This window comes from Leptinotarsa decemlineata, unplaced genomic scaffold (assembly GCF_025532065.1).
Source record: "Leptinotarsa decemlineata unplaced genomic scaffold, Ldec_3_MD MMD2_tig00000576_RagTag_RagTag, whole genome shotgun sequence".
NCBI classification, from domain to species: Eukaryota; Metazoa; Arthropoda; class Insecta; order Coleoptera; family Chrysomelidae; genus Leptinotarsa; species Leptinotarsa decemlineata.
The window spans coordinates 11,103,841-11,123,063 of NW_027412551.1; the positions used below are offsets into that span (position 1 = coordinate 11,103,841).

The 19,223-nt window shown below is 35.1% G+C and overlaps 2 protein-coding genes across 2 annotated transcripts in view; one reads left to right on the forward strand and one right to left on the reverse strand.

Moving 5' to 3' along the window:
• LOC111515051 (muscle-specific protein 20) overlaps nt 1-19,223 on the forward strand; it is a 49,306-nt gene that overhangs the window by 22,007 nt on the left and 8,076 nt on the right. The window lies entirely within an intron of this gene.
• On the reverse strand, nt 9,063-17,748 carry LOC111514748 (myophilin). Its single transcript, XM_023170996.2, has 3 exons — nt 17,591-17,748; nt 11,869-12,156; nt 9,063-9,431 (listed from the first exon to the last, which is right to left on the reverse strand). Exons 1-3 carry the CDS (start codon nt 17,594-17,596, stop codon nt 9,216-9,218), a joined length of 510 nt encoding a protein of 169 aa, XP_023026764.2. The 5' UTR covers nt 17,597-17,748; the 3' UTR covers nt 9,063-9,215.

Sequence of the window (19,223 nt, forward strand, 5' to 3'; positions counted from 1 at the left end):
TAATGTTCTATACCTATCTCTATCTGTTTTCGAGATAAAAAATAAATTGTGCTAAATATGGTCCAAAACATAGCCTTAATTGAAATTGAGTACATCAGTAGTACACCTGTGAGTGTATGTACGCTGATGTTGGTCAAATGATTCTGTATGAACTAGTATAGGCTTCATTGTTTTCCCGAGTCAAATAGAAAATTGATTCCTGATTTTTTTCCAGTCGACAAGCAAATTGCCAAAAACGACTCTCCTCGATAGGAAGACATAACAGATTGTCTTTGGTCTGGATTCCTGGCCATACTGGTCTGGAAAGCAATGAGGCTGCTGACTCTCTTTCTAAGGAGGGTGCTGTAAGCAGCTTCATTGGACCAGAACCTGTCAATGGCATCGCTTTAGGCTTTGCCAAACAGAGATTGAACACCTGGATGGCAAGAAGATTTATGGACTTCTGGCAGAATCTTCCAGGATTGGCTCACTCCAAGGCGTTTATTCACCCTTCGAAGCTTGATACCAAACAATTGTTGGACCACAGTAGGGATGAACTACGACGTCTAACAGGTCTTCTTACAGGTTACTGTCATTTGAATTATCACATGCAGAGACTCGGACTGTCGGAAGACAGTGTGTATCGAGTCTGTTTGAAAATTGATGAAACAGCAGAGCACATACTTTGTGCTTGCCCCGCTGGGGACCGAATCAGGTTTTTAGAGTTCGGCAGAATCGTACTCGTACCATCTGACCTGAAAGACCACTCACCATACAAACTTATCGGCTTCGTTAGGAAGCTGGGTTTATTTGATTGAGTGTGAATCGGTGTGAGCCACAATAAACCCTTGCGGGTTGCGGTGTAATTTCGAATAGAACAACTAACTTTGAACCTAACCTAACATAACCTATATACCACGACACAGTAGAATAAATATTTAGTGAGATATGGAGCTACAGGTGTTCAAACCACCTGATAATTTTGTATAACGAGGACCTTAGCTGCAGATTAAACAACAAAGACACCTGTACAAACTAGTGAATGTATATACGCTTATGTAGGTCAAATCATCTGTATAAACTAGTATAGGCTACATTTTTTACCGAGTCAAATAGAAAATTGATTCACAGCTTTTTTTACCAGTCGTCCGCATTGTAATTTTATTTCCATTATAATCGATTCCCGTTGGATTTCTCTGGAACTGAGATTGCAAAACTCGGGATGTCTTGTCTTCAAAATCTCTTCAGTTAAAATGATTAGGGTTGCCTAATGTTTCAATAGTATGATTAGAGCGAGATTGATATTTCCCATATTTCAGAGGAGAATAATTCTCGTTTTTTGTTATATATGTAATAGTTGGATGCTCTACCTCCAATGGTTAGTAGTACACTGGGATAAATAGCATATAGTCCCTGCAATTAAACTTGTGTTATTTCATACTGGAGCCCAGTAGCTACCTCGTCTGCCCTATGTAAACCTTGCCGCAATTCGACCATTCGCCTTCATTTAAATAATCTCCTGATGATGCCCGGTGATTGGGAAAAGTTAATTTTTTGGAGCAACCAGTTTCACTTCGAATTGTTTTCTTTATTGAATGAACATTTTAAAATATTGAAATATCAGTAACAAATTGGATTGTGGAAATAAAAATAATGGAATATTCCGAATCAAGTGTTCAATTTGCAACTTGTTTGTGCCGCCTTGATATTCATTTGTATTTCATTATGAGTAATTTGCTCTCAAATTATGTCTTTCAAACCTTTAAAGTTTTCCGTTCTGTTCTAAGCATAAAAACGGATAACTTTTGAAAAAATAATCGAGTGGAACCAAGTAGGTAGAATGATCTGGTCATTCTTTCATGCCACTCTCAAAGGGAAACAAGAATTTTGTAACTTTTTCAAAAGGATGATTCGTGAACAATTATTATTAGTTATTTTTCACATTTCCTTATAAGATACCGAATTCCTTCATGAATTATGTAAAAAATGAGAGAAAGAAAACAATCTGATACTTGATATTTTGAAAGAATGTTATTAAATTTATCATAAGCCCACCAGTCCATGCTTAATATTCGTATAATAATTGAGAAATAATATGTGCTCCATATCCATTTTAGGTATGAAACAATTGCTACGATCTCGTGTAAATCACTGTTATTTCAATATGTGCTAATAAAGTGAGAAGCGAATTCTATACAATTATCGTTTATTATTTATCAATATAGGTCAGTCGGTGCAAACGCGGTTTTGCTATTAGCTAATAACGAGATTGCCATCTAATAATGTTTAGATAGACAGTGAAAGTTGAAGAGGAAACTGACAATTTCTGTCTCCGTATGATTGCTAAATTTGTGAATTGTCGCGGAAAAAATAAAAACCAATGCGAATTTCAGTAGAAAATCATGAAAGAGAAATATATACGAGGCAGTCCGATAACTTCGCGTAACCAAAGCTTTCAACAACTCTGACTTTCATGTTAATAATAATATGCTCCAGTTTCATTTCTAATAATTTACAGGATAATATAATTTCTGAAAAAATTCAGAAACAATCTCAAGATGTTTAATATTCTCTTGAAAGTAACAATTGAAACTCATGCGTATCTACCGAAAGATGGTTTTAAAATACGAAGTTGATCTTCAAATTAAATAAACTACTTTTATGTTCTTTTGTTCTTTCGGAAAAAGTTCTCCATGTTTGGCCAATATACAGTTTTGGGCAAGAACCACAATTCAACTTATATACTCCTGATCTATACGACACTGAAAATTTGTCTTTATTGTATTCGGAAATCATGTGGAACGTTCATGTAGATCGATCAAGAGAGTCATGTAATGTGTAGATCGTCCATCAGAAAGGCTCACGTTTTTACCTGAAGGACGTACTTTTGAAGATGTGGGTGGTTGGAATTTCATCTAATCAGTGAACTAAATGAATATTTTTGAATAAACTCTCAGATTTTTTCAGATTGAGTCTGCAGTTACTTTATGGAGATAAATAGCAAAATCATTTCCTGTGAATCCCATAAAATCAGCCATCTCCACAATTTTTTATTATTCATGTCCATTTCAACATGTCTGAATACTCTGAAAATCAATGGTCAATGGTCACGTCACTTTCAATCCAAAATATAAACGGGATACCTCAATAAGTCTGCCTATTGAGTAGATTACCTGGATATTGATATCATTGTCGTCTATTTGAGAAAGACAAAATAATACCGGTTTCAACAATATTCATCAATTTACTGTTCCACATATTCATGAACACGATGTTACTGTCAAGGTACTAAAGCTATGATACATGAATGTCCCACTAGTTTTGCTCAAGAGATCCAAACATAGACAAAAACTTATGTCACAGAAACACTTTCGATTTCATACAACAAATATTTTGTTTATTATCATCTAATTTATGTCTTTTTCAATTTTATATGGATATGTTTACATAGGCATTTTATCTGGTATTTTTATAGAATATATATCGTGATTTTTAATTCACTTCTAGCGAGTGATATATGACCCAAACTCTATCAATGGTGCATCTTGTGCAGAATCAGGAAAATTCTATTCAATTCACAATTTCTTATAGTTTCTTTTAGAGTATTTAGAATGACGGTAGAAAATAATAATAATTTTCTAGGGCAGGATCTTATTGGCCCCATTTGAAAAAATGAAGTTTTTTGATATACTGCAGCTCTTAATTGTGATCAGCATGAAATCATCTTTACTGAGTTGGGGGAATCAATGACAATGAATCTTGACATTTCAAATTTTGGAAAAAGTTATCCGTCAAATGGAAGGTTAATTTTGGGAAATATTTGATAAACCTTCTTAGTTCAAAGAAAAATTGAAAAAATCTATCACACCATCAAATTCCTGTCTCATTATTGATTTTAATTCGAACTTTATGAAAAATATATGAACCATATTCGAGGACTACATAATAATATTGTATTAAACAAAAGAAGAATGCTATAAAAATTTGATTCATGACACGCGCAAATAACATATTTTGAAAGAATATTCTTGAAATCGGATATATCAACAAAATTCTCTGGCACTTTTTCATTATTGACACAATCTTCAAAACATCACGTCTATTTTGAGAAAAACCAGCTGGAAACGAAAATAGTTAACATTATCCGACGCCTACTGTGATTCGAAAATACCCAGAAATCATTTGCTTGTAAAAACATTGCTTGTATATTGGTTCAACATGTCTACTTTTCGATTTCGTTCTTCTTCAGAAAATGGAATTGATGTAGAATTCATCTTGAAATAAATATACAGGGTTCATCAGGAATCGTAAGGTACAGTATGATTTCTGTATTCCAAAGTAATCGTCGTGAAATATCATTTCATAAAATCATTTTCTGTAGGAAAGTATCTATTTACTTACACTGGATTTTAATCACCTGAAAACCCCATCTGCTGAAAAAGTTCTTGAAAACTGTAGTTAGAAGTATAGTAATTGAACCTTGAAACAACGGGCAGCTGTATTTTGCCGAGTACTTCTGATATATACTGCTCTGAGTGGAATAAAATGGACCAGTTCAGTCGAACCCTTCCAGTAGAAATATCTGTAAAACCTTCTTTCAATTTTTCATGCTTACAATAGTGCTTGTGATGTTTGGATCTCCAATCATGAGGATAGCCGAGAGAAGGTTCCTCTCTCGTCTTTCGTCATATTATTAACTCACAGACGACACACAAGCCCTATTAGCCTTAAACAGACAACGTGTTACCTCAGGGCTAGTACTAGAGTGTCACCAAGATTTAGCCTAAGCCTCGGTAGATAATAACATTATCCTGAGGTGGGTTAAAGGGCACGACAGGAGTAAAAGTAATCGCATTGCCGAATCTTTAGCCAAGGAAGCGGCTGGGCTAAGAACTTTCGGACCCAATGACACCTACGGCCTGATGTCAAAGGATGCAGTCTTGCCAGGATAACCTTGGGCGACCATGGGAAGCTGGCGCCGAAGAAATATCTGCCGATGAATGACCAGGAAAACCCCACGCTTAATAATAGTATTTCTGACTGGCCACTGTCAACTTAGGAAACACCTCAATAAGGAGATGTCTCCTGGTGAACTATCCACCTTCTTAGAAAGGACAGGATAGAGATGACCTAGGAGGACATCTTCTCGGGAAGATGTACAATGTGGCCTAAGTGCTGCAGGCCTACACTCACCCTCCCTACTCTACAGATACAGAACTAATAGACGAAGTCTATGTTGACGTAGTCGTCATTGCCATTGCTTGAGTGTGATATTTATTTTGAAGTGAAATTGACAAATGAAACAGATTTGACACCTCTGGACTTTTTAATGGGGCTATTTGAAGCAAAAGGTGTACGAAACTGAACCTGCTTAAATATTGCATATACGGCAGAGAATAATAAATATTCGTAGAGATATTGACGTTACTGTGTTCGAAAATGTTCGGCGTGAAATATCGGATAGGCTGTTCATATGTCAAAAAGTTCAAGGCAACCATCTTGAACATCTTTTGAACTGACCTCAAGCTCATTACCTCATATTATGTAGTTGAATGTCAATGTTTTCAGGCAATTATTGAAAGTTTCGCAATTTTGTAGTAGTTGAAGATATTGACATTATATTCTAGGATTGTGAAGCATTTTTCAGGAGCTTCAAAAAGATGTGTCACAAGACCCGCCTTTCCATATAATTTTTTTTCCCAGAAGGCGCTCAGTCGCCATCTTGAAAGTTTCATCTGTCAATTTCGCTTCAAAATAAAGTATTCATGCAATAATTTCATTATCCCAAATTTCAATTTTTTGAGTTGACTCGTTCAAAAAATTAAAAAAGGGGCGGGACGTTAAAGAAATGCACTATATAATGAAGCTTCGATAAGTAAACAGGGCTGGACTTGCCCTATTTACAACAATATCATCAGTTATTTCTTTTAGATATTTCATTAAACGCTATACATACCGTCTCTTATATTCTATTGTCGAATACCAGCGTGACCCAGTTCTAGCTCCATGCCTTTCTCGAATTCTCTAGCTGATTATTGAGTCCACTCAACCGGAGAGCCCTAACGTCCGGAAACTTCCGTAATAATCAGGCCCCATTCTATTCCACCGAGACTACGCAATGCGCACTTTTTCAAAAGCTTGAACTCAAGAAGTTTTCGAACAAGAAGGCAATCCCTTTTTTTAACAGGCCTATCCCTTGTTTGCTTCTCTTTTCTATTTTGTTTATCTCACTCGTTTGACGTTCTCAAGGAAAAAGATGATCAAGTGTGAGTAGAAGATGCATTACAAAAATTTTGTGCCAGCGCTACTCTTGAGTTTGAAACGATATTCGAGAAGGTTTCAACTAGTCATAAGATTCATTGCGGTTTATTCAGGTCGAAGTTAATTATTGAGTTGAAGGGAAAACAGACTATGAAAATTGTAAGAATTAGATAGAAATAAAGAAATAATAGAATGGGAGAAACAACGTAATGATCCACGACCAACTCTAAGGAAATCTACAGCATCACCTTGACGAAAGAACAGCAAAAGAGCTGGTTTTCAATTGGCCAACGCGTGTTTCCCTAATCAAGTTAACATCATCAGGAGATGACTAATCAATCTTAGTCATCTCCTAGAGACCCATCAAAGTAATGGAGATTAACTTCAGAAATTGAGTACTATAGCTTCATGGGGTCCAGGAAGGATAGGGTCTCGTTCATAAGACTTCATTCAAAAAGTGATGCTTTCAAAAAACTTATGCATTTCTCAAATTGATTCAATAATAATAATCATACTAGATCTTCATGTGTAAATTTGTACTGATATGTGTAAATTTGTGCTGAAATGGGAAATGCTGAATATAAGTTGGTTATAATGAAAGATGCAAACTCTGTTTTTTCTCTTAGACAAAAAAATATGTAATGAGAAAGATTATATCCTACATAAGTGTATAGGACAGGTATGTAAACAACAATGCCTCATGTCGGGTAAAAAAACACAGAAAAAACATTCATAAAGTGTTCCAGCTATTACAGGTGCATTCGATAATCGACAACATGCAGGTGGATCAACTGCATACTAAGTGGTAGACTGATATACACTTGTGTAACATTTTTTGTTACATAACAATGAAAATACTGACATTTTGGTCATCCTAGTCTATGGCAGATATTAATAATACAGCTGGAAAATGAAACAGGGCCTTGTACTTTGGATTGAGGAAAAACGTCTCAATATAAGTTCATCCAAATCGAGTGTAGTTCCGAAATAATCCAAGTAGGAGGACTAGGCTATCTAATAGTAGACAGATAGTAGACAATCTCTATTATCCTTGAACAGACGTGTTACCTCAGGGCTAGTTCTAGAGTGCCAACAAGATTTTGCCAAAGCCTCGGTAGATAATAGTATTATCCTGAGGTGGGTTGAAGGGCACCACAGGAGTGAAGAAAATCGTATTGTTGACTCTTTAGACAAGGAAGCGGCTGATGACCTCGACAATTGCGGAACTAGCCAAACGTCACACCCATGCTCAATCCCTAAAAAGATGGAATGGAATCGAAGGATGCAATCTTGCCAGGATCACCCTAGGCGACCCTGGAAATCTGGCGCCGAAGAATATCTGGTGATGACGAAGGAAAATCTACGCTCAACAGTAGAATTTCTGACTGGCCACTGTCAACTAAGAAAACACCTCCATAATATGGGGCTAGTGGACAAATCTCTATGCAGGATGTGTGAACAGGAAGATGAAACTGTCAGGCATGTCCTATGCGAGTATCCGGAGTTATCGTCAGCGAGTCTTGGTCTACACCTGCCGATATAAAGGAGATGTCTTTCAGTGACCTGTCGACCTTCCTGGAAAGGACAGGATGGACGATGACCTAGGAGTACAACTCCTCGGGAGGATGTACAACCCTCTCCACTCTACAGATACAGAGATAGGATATCTAAAACTTTCAGTTAAATAATACAACTGTCGGAAAAGATCTGGGAGTGGTACTAGATCACAGATTGACCTGGAATCAATATTAGACAGGATAAACTCAAACTGGCCAGATATGGGACATAAAACTGTACAAGATGTATCGGCTGTACACAATGGTGGTGAAACAAGAGTCTACTGTCAACAAACTGAGCAGGATATTAGTAGGTTTGGAATAAGAATATATGAAGGAACAAACATGAATGGATCACCGTTCATAAACAGCCAAAACGTACCGTGAAATTGATGGTATGGAAAATATTCTCTAAAATTCTGAATGAAAGTAGCAATAAAAGTTGTTCAGTCTCAATCATATTTTGGTTTGTGATTGTTTTGAATCGTTTTAAAAACAAATATCCAACGGTATGATCTACTTTTGACATTATATGTGTTGATACATTCTACGTAGATACAATTATCATTTTTGAGATCCATTCGCGAATTTTATAAAACTATAGTGGTTCAACTAGAGATGATACAATATACAAGGTGAATCAAATGTCAAAATTCAGTCATTGTGAATTACTACACAGTTTGAAAACGATAGTAAGCAGCCAAAACATAAACATTCAGTGGATATATTATAACGATGAAATGCATGCATTCTCAGTGTTTTTCTTACAGTCTTAAGTGACATTTCCATCCATTTCGCTACTATTCGTAAGAAGCTCATGTGCTCTCTAACACATATTCTCAAACCTCAATTTGAACTTCTTCATTTAGTTCTCACAAAAGTGATTTTTTCATAGTTCTCACTCAGCCAGTTTCGGAAAACTTCGTTAACAATTGAACAATATATCTCCAACTCATATCATGATTTGAATTTTATTCATTGAACAAAATCGCTCATCATCGTGCGTAATTTTCAACATCTATATAAATAAAAGTCGGGCCAATTTGTTATTAGAGAAAACCACTTCTGCAGTTTTTCGAGGTTATGACCGAATAGCACAACATATGAAATTTTGTCATTGTGTCATTGGATTACAGAATTGATTTTTTTTGGGGGAAGTTTCCTGTTTACTTGTTGGAACCTATTTTTTACAACCCTAGGTGCTCCTTAGAGTGTTGGTGAAAATCTACACTCTTCACAAAATATTTTCAATATTAAAAAAAGTGCTTTTTGGACTAAGTACCAAATATAATGAAAAATTTGATAATAACAATTTACTCACTTATAATATACTCATACAATACTCTGAAGAGATTATAGATTTACAAAAATAAATATAAAGTCGATATATGAAAGGCACATTGGAAAACATTGATAGAATCACATGTGACGGGTATTTCCAAAACCTCCGTGACCTGCCTGAGAGGCACCTTTATTGTAGCCCATCTGAAGATTTAGATGCCCTTCGCTAGCCCTCAGTTGTTCCTCGGTGAAAGTCCTCTCGTTCTTGTCGGCCATTTTAGGGCCCAGCGTTGGTCCTGTCCACTCAGGATGTTTTTGAGTGATACGACCGAGAGCAAAAAGAGATATTGCTACCTGAAAACGAGAATATACATTAAACTGATAGTTAAAACAGTTGAGACAGTTGGGAGTTTGAAAAACAGAAATAAATAATGAACACTGATCAATGTAGAGGGTTTTTTTGGGTGACTAGCGGTCTATCCCCGATTTGCTGGTTTCTCCTCGCTGTGTGTTTCTATTGTGCTTGGCGATGCGCACTTTCAATGGTCTGCTAGTTTCACCGATATATGATTTGCCGCACTCACAAGGTATCCGGTAAATGCAGTTCTTGGAATCGCAGTCCACATTTGATGGTCTGGTTTTCGTGCTGTTACAGATGGTGTTTCCGGATCTGAAGTAGGTTCTGAATTGTACTGGGACCCAACGTTTCCCATCCTTTTCGATAATTCTCTGACGTAGGGAATTAAAAGAACTGGTTGTGATGGCTTCTCTTCCTTGCGAGGCTCTTGGCTCTAGCCAAAGTATGTTCCACCATCATTTTGAGTAACCATTCTCTTGAAGACCTTTCCTGATGATGTCTAGTTCCTCTTTGAGGACTTCCTTAATATTATAGAGCCCGAAAGCACGATCTACTGAAGTCTTGATGATTCTCTTTTTGGTAGATTGATGGTGGTTGGATCCATGTTTCAGATACTGTATCATGTGAGAGGGTTTTCGTTATACCGGATGTTTCTCACCTAGTGTCGGTCGTCTTCACAAGTATGTCTGAGAATAGCAATTCGTTGTAGACTTCCTGGTGGTGTCTGTCTAGTTCTGTATTCCCATGATTACATACTATGAAGATATCGTCAAACGTATCTCAACCAGACTTGGGGCTTTTAGTGGGCTTCTTCAATAGCCAGTGTTTCAAACCATTCCATATATATTTTGGCTATAACTGGTGCAGGTGGCGATCCCATTGGCAGTCCCTCATCTTGCGTAAAAAATTCGTCCTTCAGTTGGAAATAGTATTTCTGTACACAACATCATATTAGATAATGGAAGTTCGAACTAGTAAAATTTAAACTCATTCATTTATTTACCAATATAGGGGTTACAAACAGATTAACAAATCCAATAGAGAACCCACTTTATAATTTTAGTTCAAGTGGGCTTTGAGAAAAAAGAATGTAAATTATATGGAACAATCGAAGAATAACATAATTCTTATAAGAGTGACAGAGACTACAGAAATGATCACAACTTATCAATGAAAATTTTTTTCATCCTGCGTTTGAAACTGTCTAAAGAGATTTCAAAATATTGAATATAATTGCAAATTTTGTTAAAGGTTTTAAGGTTTCTATAAAGTGGTGAATTTTGAGCAGCATTTGTCCTTGTGTAAGTTAACTTAAAGAATTCTGTACGCCTCAACGTTCTACCCTGAAAATTGAACTCGATTTTGGAATAAAGCTCTGGGCAGTGGACTAATTCTTCCATCAACTTGAAAATCATGATAAGATCCGTAACAGTTCTTGCGATTGGCGCATAATGAGACTGAAATCGCTATTCGTAATTGGAAAATTTAATTTGTGACTGATGTAGCGAAGAAATTTGTTTTGGACTCTCTCAATACGATCTATGTTTATGTGGAACTGAGGATTCCAAACAACCGATGCAAAGCAGACCCTATTGTGTACATATGCATAATATAAATTGAGGAGAGGTTTGCCGTTCTGAAATTTTGAGTTTTTTTTGAGGAATCCGATAATACTATTACTTTTATTGACGGTATATACTTATTTCTATCCTATGTAGTTGTGAAAGAAAACCAAATGTAGGTTTATTCACAACAAGTATAAAAAGTTTAAGGAAGTTCCATATGAGTGAACAAAAAATCGAAAGATAATATATTTTTTACGAATCATTTGGAAACCACTTCGGAATTTTTTCAGGTTAGTTGTATTAAACAATCTACAAATTCACTACTAGCTGAAATTATAAATTTCTATAATATTGTTGTTCCATTGTTTTGGTTGCAATATTTTCAAATATTCATGGATAGATCATATACCAAATTTCTACTTTATCTTTTACTTTAGTAATGAGCCCGAAATCGGGCTGTCCCTGAACCGTTGTTTGAGAAAAAGTAATATATGATATTTTTGAAAACAATGAAGGTTGAAGAAATACTTCAGAAAGTAAAATTATTTCTCCTCAGATTACCTATTTTATATTCTCCATTAAAGGAGATAAAAAGGGTAAAAAGGCATAAGTATCTAATATTGGTCACATTTCATTCTGAGAAGCAGTACATCCCATCATTTTCATTTGAAAGTTCCACCCCAGCAAAAAAAAATGGGAGTTTGGTCTATGAACCATCCATTTCAAAAAAAGCTTTTGGGCTCTTCACTCCTCTATCTTTATTCAAAAATGCGGGAAACCAAAGGAAGAAGAAAGCAACCAGGTTCCTAATCGATCAAACTAAAACCTACCATACTTAAACAGGAAATTAGAATGAATCTCCTCTTACCTGTGCAATATTTCTCTTCTCGAAAAGATCAGCAGTCTGGAAAATTTCCTCCTGAGGCAGCCCGTAAGCTTTAACAGCGGCCTGAAACCTCTGAATGTTTTCCATCAACTGAAAGTTGGTTCCTTTAGACTGGATTTTCTTGACTGATCCCGGAGCTAATTTGTTGATGAGGTTGCACAGCACCACACCGTCCCGAAGGATATCTTCAAATTCGCCTTTGGGTACGGGTTCTCCCAAACAGGAGAAGATCCAGTTTAGGACTTCGGATTCTAGTTCCTTGTTGCGTTTCTGTGAGAGAAAAATTGAAGTGAAACATTGGATGATTGGAAGTTTTTCGAACAATTGGGACAACGAATCATTACCTACACATATGTTAATCAATACCTGATGCGATGAAAAACATAATTTTTTATAGCAACCTTTTCTTTTACAAGTGAAAAACGAAGACAAATCAGTTAACTTTTGCGTTCAAGTGTGTTCCTGTTTGGATAGTAGCTAGTACTCGGTACATCGAAGAGAGACAGCTATACAGACGTGAGTCTGTATAGCTGAGCTGACTTAGACTTTGTCTGAAAATTTTTTGCCAAAAAAATTATACTATCAAATTTGTCTATTTCTAGTCATGTGTGTCGAAATAACCAATGAAACCATCATTACACTGATAACTACCCATGGATAGTTTTCACGAGTAGTTATCACTTATGTCATGACATTGCTAAGCAACCAACACAATAAAGTTGTTTGACATTTCAGTAATTCAATTTATTTCGAAAATGTCACTTCCTCGCTTTGGTGTTCAAAATGATGCGGCAATTGACAAAATCATTGAAGAAAATACACCAAAAAATACTGTCAATAGTAAAAAATACACTTGGAACTGGCTTGGAGAGGTGGTGAAGGTGCTGCTTGCTTAGTTGATTATTTTCATATCGAAAAGGACAACAATGGATCTCCAACTAATAGGATAGAATATAATCCAATTTTCAGTAAAACCTGCCAAGGGGGTTCAAAGAACTGCGCCTCTAGCAAATGGTTAGTTCAAAATAGTGATAACAATGCTTGTCCTGTCAGATTATTCATTAAATTATTATCATTATCATATTATTATCAAAACGAGGGACAAATATCAAGACAAATAGACTATTTTTAAGGCCAAATCGTCACTGGAAGACAGGAAGCGATAACTGGTATGACAATATGCCTCTGGGTAGAAATATAATCAACGGATGGACGAAATCTTCTGCTGAAGCAATTGGCTTGGATACGAAACAGAGGAAAATAACCAATCACTCTAATAGAGCAACTGCAGTCAGTCAACTAGCTAAGAGTGGAGTTCAAGAACAGCAATTGTTGAAAATTACTGGGCACAATAATGGAAATTCCATAAAACCTTATTTGAATATTGATCAGGAACATTATAACCAAATAATCAATAGTATGCGTGGAAACACTTATGCAGTAACCGAGGCAAATACAGCAAGATCAACGGAATATCATTATACGAATTGTTCTTTTAATAACTGTGTGTTCAATAAATAATTTTGTTCGAATTGCAAAAAATTTTCTCACCGAATATCCCTCGAACATTGATAAATAACTCATAATTTTATCACAACTTCCTCAAGCACGTTATTTTAGGTAACATCCCTCCGCCTTCGGCGTCGGGATGTTACCAAATAACGTACTTTCGAAAACTGTGATAAAATTATTTCGTTAGTTATCAATGTCCTTGGGATATTATAGCTGATAGTTGTCTGAATATTGGTTTCACGTCGTGGTTCTTTGAGATTGTCCGAATTCGGTCTGTAACATTTTCAACATAGGAAAGGAAAGCTTTTCCCGTGAGCAGCCTAGCTGGGGTTACTTTGAAGTTCTCTCTCCTGGGCCGCATGGCCCGCTCGAATTCTCCTTCGTTGTACCCATTTCTTTCAAAGGCATTTTTCAGGTTAGACCGAGAGCCCGTGACAGAATTTTTGACCCCATTTTTAACCGTCTGCCTTTTTCAGGGGACATATTTACAGCCACAAGCAACAGTATTATGCGTTAAACGAATTTTTTGCCTATGTTACACATGCTCAAACATCAACTCTGGTTTGCATAAAAAAAGCTTCTTTGACCAACATTTTACCGTCTGCCACTCATGTCTAGGTTAAGCAACCCACAAAAAAAAATTGGCAGACGGTTACATGGTATTCCGGTTAAATCATGAATTTTTTATTCAACGAAAAAAATTATTAACTAAAATGAATTTTTTACCGTCTGCCAAGCACAGCGTAGACTAACAGTAGCATGAAATGAACGAATTTTCACAAGGTAGACGATTTGCCGGTGTATTAATAATTTATAGGCATTAGTTAATTAACATTTTTTTACAATATCTCTGAACCATTTTCAACCGTCTGCCTCTTGAATATTATAAAGTTCCATAATCAATATGTCATGCGACAACTTTTGGCAGACAAATTGGCAATGTTTAAAGCATAGTCAGATGCGAATAAACTTGCAAAAAAATTAATAACTTTTACCGTCATTTTACCGTCTGCCATTGTTTCCTTGCAATATATACGATTATTAAGTAGACAAATTATCAATTGGCAGACGAATTGACCGTGTTTATACGACTGAAAAATATTTTTCAATTTGTAAAAACAAACTAATAACTTTGAACAAAGTTTTACCGTATGCCATTGTTTCCTTGCAATTAATAAGATAATAAAGTAGACTAATTATCAATTGGCAGACGAGTTGACCGTGTTCATACAACTGAGACATATTTTTTGATTTGCAGAAAAAAAAGTAATAAGTTCGACCAACGTTTAACCGTCTGCCATTGGCAGTTACATTTGAGAATGAAGTTCTAGCGAATAATGACAATTTTTCGCGAATAGATTACCATACTTTTTCCATGATTCACAACAGAAATATTTCAATATATAATTCATCTGTGAGGGATCAGAGTATCACTATTGAATTCCATAACAAGAATTAATCTCAAAAATACTTTCTTTTTTGCTATTCTATTCAAGTTTAAATTGCTTACACGTTAGTGTGACATAGTGGTAGTGTATATTACTGGAGTTTTTTCCCAACACCAAACCGTTATTTTAACACCTCGACATGTGTTTCGATCACCATCTTCCAGAGGAAGATCAAACTGTGGTAGTCTGATGATTAGGTTTAACGTTTGTGAACATATTTTGACATAATTGTAGGACACCTATAAAGTGGTAAGTTATGAATCAGGTGAATTGTTATTTGTTCAAAACTATAATTTATGGATCATTTTGGCTACTCAACAAGAAACACTGTAAAACTGTAAAAGTAATTTGTACCAAATAGCATAATATCTCAATTTGACATGCATAGACGTAAGTAAACATTGTAAATAATTATATAGCTGTTCGTTTCTTCTTGTACATTGAAAATTCGAAACTTCAGCCCACATAAATTTATATTTTGATTGATTTGGCACCGCAACCTTCGTCAGTTTTATTCACAAAGTGGAAAATTAAATGATGTAATCCCCGTAATGAAATTTTCGTAACGCACGGTTAAAAATAAACCGTTTTTAGAGATATTTTCGTTTATGACGACGGTGTATTTTTGGTCTGCTGTATCTGTTTGCTGTCTCTTAGGCTTTGAACCGAGAAAGCTTCAGTTTCAACATAATATATTATATCGTGATAAATGAATGCATCTACAAACAAATAATACCAATGAGCATTTATGTTGAGTATATTTTACCTTTTTCTCATGAAATTACTGAAGAAATAACTAGATGATTTGGTGGGCCTCAACGATACGAAATGAATTATTTGTCCCAAAAATATTAAAAGTATACCCAAATGCAAACACAGCTCCAACTTTGTATTATACAATATCCTCAAAAGAGCATACAAATATGAATATATTTTTCAATACTGAAATGTTTTTCGGTAACATCATTGTTAAGAAAAATAAAAAATGTAACACCCGAGTTGTAAGTTAAATTGGAAAAGCATGGTAGTTGGAAATCGGGTAGTGTCGTCTAAGGCTCGGATATTAAACCTCTTGGAAAATTAACTAAAATTTGACAGCCCTTGGAAATACAATCTCGAGTCACAACTAGTCTTGACTGGGACTACCTTTAACAAAGCCACTACAGGTTCAACAACTTCTACTACAAAAAACAGTAGTATTTTTCAATAATAACTCTAATGCAATATATCAATAAATCAGAATAGAATAAAAAAAATATATTTTTCATAAAAATGGATTACTCGTGAAGTTTTGAACTTATGAAACTCATTCAAGAAAAATTTGAAATCAATTAAATTTTTTTCGATTGATTTCCTAAATCAACATTTGAATTATATTCATTCGTAATTATTGATAATAAATAAAAGAATTATGTAGTGTAGTAATACAGATACATTTCTATATAGAATTTTCATTACAAATTCACGTATTATACAAAATGATTCAAATGTTATCGATACATAAAATACCGTTACATTGGATAACATTTTCATTATTGCAGGAAATATGTTTCTCAAGTAAAAAATATTGGATTTCAGAGAACACATTTTGAAATAGGGAAAAAGTAGAGCCAAGAAAGAAATTAATTGAACATTTTTCACTTGAAAATCTCATTTGCATGAACTTAGAGAAACGAATATCTTATAAAGGTGATAGAAAGACAAGCACCAAAATAGTTTTTGAAAAATCTCATGAATCAGTATTGTTAATTTTTTTTTAATTCAACCGCGTCTGGGATAAAAATACATTTCCCTTTCCGGCCAACAACTAAAGGTAAATCCATCAGAAACACTTCTCCCACAACCAGAACTGTAACATTATTCTTGAGGCGCGTTTTAGCAAGTTGGCATGGTCAGGAGTTACTCTACATTGATGCATACTGAAGATGAATAAGCAGATCTCTGCCTCAGACTATAAAAGTTCTAGACTCCTCCAAAAAAATTTGAAGACAATTTCATTCATTTCAGAACAGGAGGGAACGAAGCAGCACCTTTGATGTGATTTTTTTTTCTTTTTTCCTTTTTTTTTATAATAGTGGTTCTTTGAATTGATATGTATTTCATGATTGTTCCAAAAAAGCATTATTATTTTCAGAACACAGACCATAAACTGATTTACTAAGTAGGTATATATGATTCCCAATGTTTATTTTATGAGTTACTTTTTTATATTCAGTTCTCAACTTCAATATAAATGAAAATAGTTGTTCAAGTGAATTTGAATGGTGGCTGAAACCGCTCATTTTCATTATCATCACATAAAAATGTGGTTCGACAATTTTGACATTTGCAATTGTGTAGTTTTACGTATGTTTTTGACGAAAGATTTAGCGAGTATAAGTGAAATAACACAATCTCGCAGACGACAAAAAATAAGGCATGCTACAAAAGGTAGTTGAGAGAATACATTTTCTGCAGAATTTAATGATGATTCAGACAATTTTCTCTTGGAAATATCCAAAGAATTCGGTGAAAATTGAATTATAGTGATGCAATTGTAAAAAAAATTACATTTGAACCATATTGCCTTCTTTCAAACCAATAATTTCTTGTCCACGCATTATATGTCATTTTTTTTATTAACAAGCATAGAAATTTATAACTTAATGAGTGTAAAATGAATATCTTGGGAACAGAAAATGAAAGGGGCGTACTAATGGGGCGTACACTCTTGGCTACTAAAAAAAATAAAAATTCCCACTCACCGACATGTTGATCAAAGTGTTAAATCTTGTGGCGTCGCGATGCTACTGAGGCGTCTGTGCTCAGCTGTTGAGCTATATGCAGGCAGAAAGCGTGGGTGTTCACACTTGTTTCCAACCATCATTCATTTGAAATCATATTCGAGTTTCTTCAGGATTGGGAAACCCAATTGATATATCGAAAATAAAAATTGGCATGGTGCACACGATTGTTGGCAGGCGAATTATTTTATTCGGGGTTCATTCCTGGTAACGACGCGCTGTTTTATTTTTTGTTTACGATACGAGGTTTTTTAATGTAGCGAATAATTTGTCGAAGGATTTCAATTTGTAAACTTTCGGTTTCATTCATGGGGATTTCATTCATCGGTAGGGAAGTCATTTCAATTCTACAGTAGACAGGTGAAGATTATACGAGGTGCTTCATATGCAAATGCCGGCGTTTTATTTTTCGATTTTTGCTTTAGGAAAGATTTCACTCTCATATAGTCAGCAACATTGAGATTATGTTCGATGTGGCATCGAAAATTGTATTTCTTGAATAATTCCTCAGAGTAAACTAACACACCCTTTTCAGAGAATAATTTGATGCTATTTGAATATCGCCACTGTTTATATTTTCGTATGTTGTCTCATACTTTAATTTGGGTTTCTTTAGTGAAGTATCTAGCGACTAGTCCTTGATTTTTTCTTAAATTTCGGGAGTATATCCCAATTCTAACAGTTCCACTTTTGTTTACAATAGTGATAATTGAAGGGGTTATATTTTTAGGAGTGATTAATTTTTTGGGAAAGAAAGTTTTTGGCTTTCTACTACTCCATCTTGATACAAAAAAAAACAAGGATGAGGGAATCTTCCAAGGAAAAGAAGGAAGTAATCAATTTTAAAATAAGTAACTCTATATATGTGGATGTGTAGATCATGCAAAGAAGTAACTTTCAGACACAAACTGAAAGAAAGTCCTCCTGAAACAGCTACTTTCATATAAACATTGAATTACACGAATGAAAAAATTCTTTTGAAACAAATATTTCTGTATGAACACTGAATTATACAGAAGAAACTTTTCTCTACTCAGTTTGTATTTCTAACATTCGTTGTGGAATAAAAATCAGATATTATTCACATGAGTTCTACTTTAAATGAATGGTAATAAATTGCACTTACATGGAACACTGTCACCCTCACTGGTATACACCGATGTTTCGCCTTAAGACACTTGCCACAAGGCTCTTCAGTACCAAATTGGATAACATTATAGAAGATTCTCTCATCCTTGTTTTTTTTGTATCTGACAGTACAAAAATACCAAAAATATTTTTAACATACTGTAAGTAAAAATGAAAAAGAAATGAATAGTAGTTACCAAAAATCATGGCCTCCTCGATCCAGATTTACTGAAAGTTACTACAGTAGCTACAATACAATAGCTCACTCGAAACGTAGGTATGCAGCGTTATATCAGCGAAGCTACACGATCTCTCACTGAGCCCATCCTATCATCGAAATCCTATCATCCTTTAAATGTCTGCCACGGCTTCTCTGGACCGCTGTGGTTGTGGCTTATTTGCTTATACCTGCGACTTGAAAAAACCCCTCTAGAAAAAGTCTAACAGGGTCAAATCACACGATCTC

Excerpts from the sequence above, each read along its gene's own strand:
- LOC111514748 (XM_023170996.2), bottom strand. Across the intron at positions 9,432-11,868 it reads AGAAGAGAAATATTGCACAG|GTAGCAATATCTCTTTTTGC; the intron begins GTAAGAGGAGAT and ends TCTCGTTTTCAG.